Genomic DNA, 11,026 nt, shown 5'->3' on the forward strand with positions numbered 1-11,026 from the left:
TGTGAATTTGCAGGATCATGGGACTCCAGGAGGAGGGTTGAACTTGAAAATCTCTAATTAAATATTTTTGTGGGCCAATCCAGAAGTTAGCATCCACCTGGTTTCATCTGCAAAAACACAATCCAACGTTTATGAATTTTGAAGTTTAATTACAATCACCAAAAGTAAAAAGCTAACGTAAACTAGTTAGTTAAAATAGTTTGAAAAGGCACAATTATCAACGCAATGAGTAAGTAAACCCAGAATAGTGAGTAGATAAGCTTACCTGTTCGGCTTGATGATGTTTAATGTCCCCGACAACCTCTGTAGTCCCATTAGCCACTTGTTGGCAACCGTACCTTTTTCAAAAAAAGTAAAAGCTTTAAATAAATGACATGGGGTTTACTGATTTATTTTATGTCATAAAATAAAATGTGAAGATACTTTGCGCTAGGGTTAACCACGGACCAATATTTTAGGCATTTAACCAAAAATCCATTAAAAAACTCCCTAGATGTGATAAAAATGTTCGTACACATGCTATGATATTCTATGCAGTTTTATTTACAAATAGTTTAAATAGTGTGCATTCTTCCATATACGAAAAAGTGAACTTTAATTACCAAGACGATGCACTAAATTAACTGGTAAAATCAAGTGGAATGCTGGACACTTCATGCACTCAAAGGAGGCTATCAGACTCCGATGTTGACCAACATTCGAATGACAAAATAACATTTTTTCATACACTACACGGTTGAGAACATAGTGCATGGTGCACAGTGTAAATGCATGTTTGGAACGGTGAAACCAGAAGTGCTAACTCATTTCCGGGTTTTGGCCTACAAAAATATCCCTGCAGCACATGAAAAGAAATATGAAAAAAATAGTAGGCTAAATCGTGCGCACGATTTAGCCTACTATTTTGTTCCGTTGATTTGCTATATCGTGCGCACGATTTATAAATCGAGGGAACACATTCGTAAATAACCAGCACGATTTAGTGAGGGAACCATCTGTACAAAGGGGGAACTATTATTATTGCATTTTAATGAGCGGGGCTCCGCAATTTCTGTTACAGAATGTGGACAGTATAAAATGTTGGACGGTTACCATTTTTTTTGTATAGCACTTTGGATTTACTAAGATAACTTTATGTAGACAACCTCACTGTGTTGTAGGATGTATTGTGCAGTACCAAAATACTACTGCATTGCAGTATGCAGTTTTTGAGACTGCTACTTTGCAGTCACTGACAGAGTTTTGTGTGAAGATACCTTCAGAGTAGATTCCAGTGCGCTTATGGTGCTTCCGCAGACGTCAGACTCCTGGTGTTCCTCCTCATTCGGTCTCAGCCCGAAGATATCCGAAAAGACCCGAACTAAGCTGATGCATTCTGGGAAAAGGAAGACTGGAGGCGGTCGCCATATTGTTTGATTCCGCAGATTCACTGGAGCAGAAAGCAACGAACATCTTTATTAAATGAGCTCATAATAAACAATTATACAAGTAACCGTAATATAATATTACACGAGGTCGTTGTAGATGATACTGCATTCATAAGACCCTATTTAGTAGTGTCAGTCGGATTTATTCGTGCAGAATATGGGTCGCTCCCGGAGCCGCAGCTCGTCCCGGTCCAAACACTCTAAACACAGCCGCAGACGGAGCCGCTCCAAATCCAAATCCAACAAGAAAAGGAGCAGATCGAAGGAGTTGAAGAGGAGCAGAAGGTCCCGCTCGAGATCCGGCAGCAGGAGGGACAGGGGTGGCTCACCACCCAACCGAACCGACATGTTCGGCCGGACACTGAGCAAGAGAAGCAACGACGAGAAACAGAGGAGAGAAGAGGACGAGAGGAGAGCAGATATAGAAAGACAGAGGAAGATGTAAGATGAATTTGATTGTGTGTGTGTGTATATATATATATATATATATATATATATATATATATATATATATATATATACATACATATATATACACACCTACACATACACACACGCGTGTGTCTACTGTCTATGTGCCAGACGTGGCCTTACTCACTTGGGCAGCACTAGTTCAGTTGTTTCAAGTAGCAGCTCTTTGTGGTTTAATATTTATAAGAACCTAATATACTGATCTAGTTTGCAAAAAAAGTTGACGTTTCATGTTACCTATCTACATTCACTGAACTTTCATCACTCCATGGACTCTCATAGGCAGCTGTCACACATCAGGTCATCTCATCACTGAAATCTGCTGCCTGTGTAAGCTGATATGCTTTTGTAACTATCACAGATTGTTGACATCTCTCTTTTGTGATTGGAGACCACCAGTATAATGTTAAGAGGTTTGTGGAAGGGAAAGAACGGGGAATGTAGTGAAAGAACAGGAAGAGAAGTGCTGCAGCCCCAGGCCTGATCATCACCCAGAGTGCATTGTAACCACATTCAGGGTGTTTTAAAACTCAAAGAGAGGCCCTGGATGGAGTTTCATGACACTGAAATCAAATCAAAAGACGGCTGCTGTTGTTTTAATTTTTGTTTTGGCTTTGGGCAATGTAATGGTCTCTTGGTTCAGTATTGTGTCTGTGTTTTTGTGTTCCTCCTTAAGGCAGGGTGTGACAGCTTGCTCTCCTCTAATGGTTTAGTCATGTTTAAAGTGTAAATAAAGGCAAGACATGCTTTTGTAATCATGGACTCCCTTTTGAGAGGCATACTTTCCTTTATGGGTTTATTCAGAATTATGCACATTACATGTCAATATCATGCACCTCTTCTGGGGTCAGCAATGCATTTTGTGAAATGCATTTCTTTGACAGTTGGTTGTGAAATGTGCTTATCTTTAAACATGTCTGCTAGGTAAAGGTTATTAAAGTGGCTAACATAAATTACGTTTTAGTGAAATTACATGAATGATTTATAGTCTTGGTAGCATCAGTAAGATTTGGTTGAAAATTAATCAGTGTGTTTTGCTGTGTGTAATTTTGCATGTTAAAAGTGTTTGTTTTTTTGACTATCTTGGAGTTTAATTGTATAGGCTATGTGTGAAAAAATATATATCTTTTACGAAAAGCTAAATACAATTCCAAAATTAAATGTTTTTCACATGAACCCTTTTCTGCAAAAATAATTAAATAAAAATATTACATTTAAAGTAAATTAAATGTAATATTATTTTAAATATAAATATTATATATTTGAACTTGTCTATTTTGCATTTATAAAAATATTAAATGGGGGGCCAGTCAAATGTTGTCAGGACAAGGGACTACTGGGCCGACTGCTCACAAATAAATACGGACCTCTTCTTGTATGAGTTTACATTTATCACTGAGTATAATTGAAGGGTCTGCCATGTTTGATCCTCTCTTTCTTGTTTCCTCCACAGTCGTCAGCAGGAGATCGAGGAGCGTCTGATTGAGGAGGAGACGGCGAGGCGTGTGGAGGAACTTGTGGCGCGGCGGGTGGAGGAGGAGCTTGAGAAGCGACGTGACGAGATCGAGCATGAGGTCTTGCGGAGGGTGGAGGAGGCCAAACGCATCATGGAGGCACAGCTTTTGCAGGAGCTAGAGAGGCAGAGGCAGGCGGAACTGAACGCCCAGAAAACCAGAGAGGTAACGCTCGGTCGTTCGGAACACAGCGGAGAGCAGCCGCAAACCGCACACCCTCAGCCGTGGCACAACCTGACACTCGTTTTCTCCTGAGACAGAGCAGGAGATGCAGGCTAGCTGATGGAAGTAAGCTCCATTGATTGGGTGGGGAATGACCTAAATTACAGAATGCAACATTTTCAAGGTGTGATGTGATGCTTTGAGAAGTTCAGTCGAGTTGCTAGGGAACACTAATATTTAAGGACTCGTTTACTCTGTTGATAGACAAACTCTGTGCTTTTTCTGTAATGCTTTAATGTGATTTTATTCAATCTCACACACCTCTAGTGCACTCTCAGGGGTTTCAAGTGAACGTTTTGCCACGGCTGTAAGGGACTGATATAATGTTTCCTGTGTTTTCTCTCCCCTTTTATTTTTACTCTCTTTACTCCATATCTTTTATCATTTTACTGTCCCCAATGTATGAAACTGTTTGTCTTCAATAAAACGCTTTTCTTAAAAAGGTCACTCGGCATTCAAACCTAGCCTTTTTTTTCTTTTTTTTTCCACCATAATACACTTTGATAGCTTGCCATAATACACTTTACCACCGTAATGTGGTTTTGGATGTTACAAACACACAAGACCTTTTGCAGCCACTAGACCACACTTAAACTAGTTAATTTGCTAAATCCATAGCTTGTAATTCCACCCATACCATAAAGGAGGGTTACTTACTGTGCTCTAATTGTAAAGATGCAACGAATTATGAACAAGAAACTAATTCCATTCCACAAGCACACACACAATTCAGCGGCTCAGCACTAATAGGGTTAGATATGTGCCCTCCTTCTGTACGTTTTGGATTTGTCCCCATCATTTGTAGCCCTGGTACTGAACCATTAGATGAATCTGTATTGTTCTACATTTAACGTTTGCACATGATTTGGTCTTCATTTGCACCATCAATCACAAATCGCTCCACCCCTCTCTTTATTACTCATCCATTTCTGTCATCTGTGTTTTAAATTTATTAATTGCTGTTTTTTTTTTCATAGATTTCTAACTTCATTTTTCCTTTGACTCTTCCGTTTTGACGTCATTAAAAGTGCAGTGTTTTAAATGTACTTCTGTGTCCTCACAATTTGCTTTTCCTTAGGAGTGCTGGCGTGCGGGTACACACAGACACACACACACACACTTGTACATCCACACTCAACGTTACTGTGCCATTGAGCTTAGACGCAAACCCATCACTGTTTTTGTTTTCAAACAAACACATCTAACGAATGATCCCACCTTTGTGTTTTTGCAGTCTTTAACATCCTTTAACGTTAATAGCCTGACGTCCCCACACGGTAATGTTGTATGATTACCATAATCCATTTTCTTGGACTGTGCTATATACTGCATGTGGTGTTGCTGTGTAAGAGCACTAGCTCGTGCTAGTAGCTCAGAAATTTTTAAAGGGGAGGTGCTGCGCTGTCCAGGACGGGACACACGGGACCAGGCAGTAAATACTCACCCCTTTAATCAGCAGTTGTGTAGGTACAGTACACAGTCAAAGGAGAAAGGCGTAGGTATACGAGCATTGGTGAGCCACTACTATTCACTCTCTCCTTTATTTAAGTTAATCTTTCTTTGTCTCTCTCATTTTCTTTTGAAACTTCTTGCTTATGGATGCTGATAAATAAATAAAAATAGAGAGAGAACGAACTGATTTTTAATTTTTTTTCATCTGCAAACGAATGAGATTCTTCGTTAGTTGTCGATGTGTTATCTTTTACATACCTGTTCTGTATGGATCCTAATGAATGCGTAAATGGATGTTTGGATGTGTATATATAAATATATTTAAACGTGGCGGGGATTAAAGGTGTGCCTGAATACATTCGTGGGTGGGTTTTTTTTTTTTTTGCTTATTGTTGCATACATAGAGATTAGCTTCAGACATTTGATGCTGCAGTTCGGAATGTGAAATGTGGAGAGCGTGTGTAAGTACATGAAAGATTGTGCGAGTGTCGCTGGCTGGTACCTGTTTGTGCGAGTGTAGATGTGTTTGAGTGTGCAACTGGGTTTATGGGGACCTATTTCGGTGGATTTGTCTGCCCGCCCTAACATGTCACCGTGTCACCCCTTTAGGAGGAAGAAAAATCCAAACGAGCGGAGCTGGAGAGAATTTTGGAAGAAAACAACCGAAAGATTGCTGATGCTCAAGCTAAGCTGGTACTTATTTGCTTTATTTTAACAACAAAACATATAACTTATTCTAGAAGATGAGAAACAAAAGACAAACACAACAAAACAAAAATGAATGTACTCCTAAACGTAAAAGAAAAATATTTACATGAAACAAAAATATTTAAATTGAAGTTAATAAGTATAATTCTATCTACATGCTCTCTCAGAATTGGTTGTCCACACAAAAAGTATTTATTATTTATGTAAATATAAAATATTATTGCAATTTCTATAGAAATTTTGAAGAGATATTTTTTTTTCTTCAGTTTTATGAATAACTTTAAGATGCAATACCGCCACCTACTATGTTGAAGTGTCAGACAGATGGTTTAACAGCTGTTGAAAAATTTTCAAAGTTATTTAGTGTGGTATTCATTATATCATTTTTTTTATATATATATCAGGATTACCGGCAATACCGGTGTATATATACAACCCTCCCCGAAAATATCAGGAAATGTTGATATGCAGGCCTGATAATCAAATAATTCTTGGAAGTTTATTTAGGGAATAATAATATTCTCTTAAATATTCAATTGCTTTAAATAGATATTTGTGAGCGCAGTTACTTTAATCTGGAATGGTTATAGAAATTAATTGATCAAAATTGGTGAGAACCCTGATATGAGTCCAGAAGCCAGTGGATTCATATTGAAGATTATGTCCACTGTTAATTAAAAGCTCTTGAAGAAGCTTTTATTTTTCATTTTTGATAAAACATTTGTGGTGATACTTCGGTTTTTTGTGTTTATACATTTTATAGTCATTACAATTATAGGCTTTTGTGTGTCCGTAAAGTAGCTCTCCCTCAAAATGGATAGAAAATGTTTTTGCTTGAAGTCATTGTGCAGATTGGATATTGGCATGGTGTTATTTCAGTTAGGCTAATAGCTGGTATGATTTGCATTGGGAAGATGATCTTATGGAAAGTGCCCCATGCCAATCTCTAGGTATGGAGAAGGGAATGTGATGATGTGGGATATTTTAATTCCAAAGGCCAGGTGAACTTTATCAGGATGAATAGTATCCTGGATCCATGAAACAACTGGCCTTTAAAAATAAAAATCTGCCTGCCTCTATGGGAATTTAACATAGGGGTGTCCTGACTTACGCAACCTGTATTTTAACGAAGAACATTTATTTATTTACGATACATTATTCATGTAATTTATAGGTTGGATTTCCTTTAAAGGTTGGATTTTTCCTCATTTTTTAAATTAAGGCATTAAGATCAATTTCCAAAAGATGATTTTTTATACCTATTTTTAGTCAACTTTAGCATGGGTGTGTTCACTTATGCTAGGCACTGTATATGGTTGGATCAAATACAAATGACCTAAAATGAACCTATTTATGCCATGGCTGATTGAAAAAGTCACTTTTGTTCATGTGTTTTTTTTCAGGCTGAGGATCAGCTACGTATAGTTGAAGAACAAAGAAAGATCCACGAGGAACGCATGAAGCTACAGCAGGAGAGGCAGAAACAACAGAAAGAGGAACAGAGGATTATATTGGGGAAGGGCAAGTCCCGACCTCGCCTCTCCTTCACTCTCAAAGCTACAGAGTGACTTCTCTTCTCTTCACCTCTCTTCTCTTTTCTTCTCTTCTCTTTTCTTCACCTTTTCTCTTCTGATGAGTGCTTCATGTTGAAGTGAATCGGAGTGTCAAGGAGAAGTCTGCCCGGTGCGCTCTTCCCACATAAATTGCTCTTCATAAACCCAGGAAAGGAAAAAAAAAATGGAATCCTCATGCTTCATAACTGGACTTGCAGGCACCACCACAGACTTACAGATCAGCTGCCTGTCGTCTTTAGCTTCTTCTTCTTTTTTTTTCAGTGTGTTGTATTGATATTTGACATTATTATGCTGGATGCACCTTTTCAATTTCCTTTTCAATGGCAAGCAAATAAGAATGATAGTTTAAATATTTGTGTATATGAGTGCGTGGTTGGTTGGTCAATATATGTCAGTGGTTTGGGAGCTTGAATGGTACAACCCCAGTTTAACTACTCTACTTTCATTCGAAGCATCAGCATACACAAAAAATGTTTGTTTGTTTTTTTAATGTAAATTGGCAGACTTTTTGTTTTATGCTTATTAGTGAACGTATGTGTGGGAGTGTGAGAGTATTTTGTATTTTTTAGACTGCAGACTGAACACCTCAAAGCATATAGTTCCTAAAATGCTGCTTAATACATAATCCCATTATCACCTGATATGAGCTGTGTTTATAGCATTGTAACCTAGATCACCTTTGTCCTTTTTGATACACTTTGCTCAAATCGCTCATTTTGAAACGTAGAATATAATGTGTGACCAGAACTTTAGCATTCACAATACAAACATTGTCAGTGAAAAAAGATTACAGTGTTACAAAGTCTTGTAATGTCTATTGCTCTTTTGGTACCTTAAGGAAATCGGGAATCACAGGTAAGACTAGTTAGGGCGTGTATGCGAGCAAGTTTGTGTGTGTGTGTATGTATGTATGAGTGTGTGCTAGAGGGTGTTCTTGTATTGTGGTAAATTACCCCTTTCCTTGTGAACTGGGACATTTAGTGTGTTGACCAATAAATCCCATGAAAACAACGTTGCCTGAATCATGTCTCTTGTGTTCTCTGCAAACCACAAAATAGTTTGTTTGGACCCTTAATGATCTTTTCTGGGAATTTGCTGCACTCTTGTTTAAGTTTTACCCATTATTAGCTCTGCATATATTATGCAACACACCAGACATTTTATTGAATGGACAATTACAGTAAAATCTAAACTGTAATTTAGAGGGGGGGGGGGGGGGGGGGGGACTACTGCGATTTTGAAGATTTAGTTACTATAAAATTCAAAGTCATGCAGATTTTCAAGATGCCAATTAAAAGTTAAATTAATATTATAATTGTCCTATAAAACATTTTTAGCACCATAATCTCAAGAAACAGCCCTCATTAAAAGGTATAGTGTGTCATTTCAAGAAAAAATTTAAACTGGTTACCATTATAACTCCCTTTAACTAAGATGAAAAACTTCTAATTCTTTCAGGTTGTGAACTCTTCAAGGACAAGTATAAATTATTTTTTATTGTATCTTTAATTTGTAAATTACTTTGTAGTGTCATGATCTTTTTTAAGCCAAAGTTACATCCCAACAATTAAAAAGAAAATGTTTAAATGTAGTTTATGCTAGTTTTAGCATAGTTATTTAATAACCCTTTTTTGTAGCATACTTTAAATCTTAAGGAAAGTATTTTTTAAATCACCTTTTACAGCCCTTAATCGTGTAATTTAGTGAACTAGAGTTAAAGACAGAAGTGAGTACCAACGTCAATCTGCATTTCAGTTTATTTATGATTCCTCTTATCAAGGATTGACCTCGAGGTTACTTCTGGACGCTGCCTACGGTTCTCAGGTGTCCTGTGTGAGACTAATGGAAATGTTGGCAAACTCTTTTGTCACAGACGTGTGATTTTTGACGAGCCCGCATGATACAGTCTCGGATGTATTAGTCACTGTCAGCTTTAACAATGCAGCGCTGATGAACTACTGATGTAATGTATCGCCGAAACTGTGCTCGTATCTGCACTGCGCGCTCTGAACTCCACAATTCCCTTATTGACATTAAGAGTGAATAGTGTTAACCACAAAACAGAAGTTATAACAGCTATTATGATCTGCTCAGAAGCGTAAAGTTTGACCAAAAATTGAGAAATGCGCATACTTGACTGTTGCTTGTGTGTAAGGAGGCCGGCAGGTGTTTTCTCGTAAGTGAAGCATACTTTGTTTGATCACGCTAGGCTCCGAGGGACCCACGGACCGTGAGATTATTCGCGTGCAACTGAATAAACATCGATCAGACCCTGTGATTTCAAAGAGCTGAGAAGTTGCTCAGAGTTTATCTTTAACGTGTGAAGCGTTGTTTGTTTTTAATTTACGGAGTGTCAAGACACGTTGGGAACGTTTAGATTGAGATGTTTAAATTGATAATGAAAATGAGTTTAAATATTTAAATGTCAGGAAAAACAATTTCAAGTTATAAAACAAAACAAGTTATAGGCTAGTTATAAACAAAATGTCTTTATCAGAAATGTTTTAATATGTTTCCATCGAAGTGTTATTTAGGCTATTATAGCTATATATGCACATGGAATAAGATTAATGGCAAAAGTTATTAAAATTAACTAACGGTGTTTGTTCTGGTAGAGAATTAAAGAAAAGAACATATGCTAGAAATTGCACGTTTACCTCTTTACTTAACAGCTCATCTGCGTTGGTTATTTTTAAGATAGCTCAGGAAATCGTCGTTTCCGTGTTTTCCCGTCGGGAAACCTTCTTCTGGAATTGTGTTAGCTCGTCTTATTGTTTGCTTTTGTTTGGTAGTGTGGGAGCATTCTCAGAAACACACTACCATTGCACAAAGTAAATAATTTATTACCTTTGGAGGCTCGGAGCTCTTTGTAAGTGGTGCTTGAAACACAGTTTTAAGTTTGTCTATTTAATTGTGCACTTCCAAGTCAGTGCTTATTGACAAAATATGTCTTTATTTAGCACAATAAGTGTAGGCTAATCTGGCCTACATTAGATGCCTGGACAAATAGATGTCATAAACAGGCAATTGGCGTTGCTTTGATGTAGCCTAACACGTTAATACAGCGCTTTATCAATGCTCAGCAATCAGTCTGTGTATTCAGCATGTGTAGTGTGTTAATTATCGCTTCGATGTGGAATCTGCTCGTTTGATGGTCTCTTAAGCCAGGGAAGAAATACACACCGATAACAGTAAATGCTGATTCAATTACAGCCTTTGGAAAGTGTGAATGCTTTTCACACCTGCTTTCTTTACTTTCGTCATAATTTATCTTTTGGCGTGCTTCCTAAATACCAGACATGGCCGGTTTATTAACTTAGTAGTTAAAACAGTCTGAATAATATAATAGAATAGAGTAGAATAATTAATGTAATATAATATATATCTAGTTTTTACAGTTTGAAAACAGGTTTATTACTTTGTTACTACTGTAGCCTACTGTTTATACTTAAAATAGTTTATTTTTATTTAAATTATTTTATTTAAATTGTTCCGTTTGCGAAAACAGTACAGCATTTGATAACTGCATCTGACAAATAAAACTGAACCATAGGTTGCAGCTAATTTTATTTAAGAGTAGCCTAATGTATGCTGTGTAAATCATCATAGGCTACTCTAAATTAAATTAAATGATTTGATATTTTGTCAGTTTAAAATA

General features: G+C 37.2%; 1 protein-coding gene across 2 annotated transcripts; it reads left to right on the top strand.

Moving 5' to 3' along the window:
• Positions 1 to 1,362: 1,362 nt before the first annotated feature.
• arglu1a (arginine and glutamate rich 1a) lies at positions 1,363 to 8,379 on the top strand. 2 transcript variants are annotated; one of them, XM_077216203.1, is made up of 5 exons: positions 1,363 to 1,488; positions 1,582 to 1,868; positions 3,352 to 3,577; positions 5,696 to 5,779; positions 7,198 to 8,379. In XM_077216203.1, the coding sequence occupies exons 2-5, from the start codon at positions 1,585 to 1,587 to the stop codon at positions 7,360 to 7,362; spliced, it is 759 nt and encodes a 252-aa protein (XP_077072318.1). In that variant the 5' UTR covers positions 1,363 to 1,488; positions 1,582 to 1,584; the 3' UTR covers positions 7,363 to 8,379. The 2 variants fall into 2 exon arrangements, with proteins under 2 accessions (XP_077072318.1, XP_077072317.1); XM_077216202.1 differs by having other exon boundaries at positions 1,363 to 1,868.
• Positions 8,380 to 11,026: the final 2,647 nt, after the last annotated feature.

The sequence above is a fragment of the Siphateles boraxobius genome, unplaced genomic scaffold (assembly GCF_051911475.1).
Source record: "Siphateles boraxobius isolate OS27281-9 unplaced genomic scaffold, OSU_SipBor_1 7, whole genome shotgun sequence".
Lineage (NCBI taxonomy): Eukaryota > Metazoa > Chordata > Actinopteri > Cypriniformes > Leuciscidae > Siphateles > Siphateles boraxobius.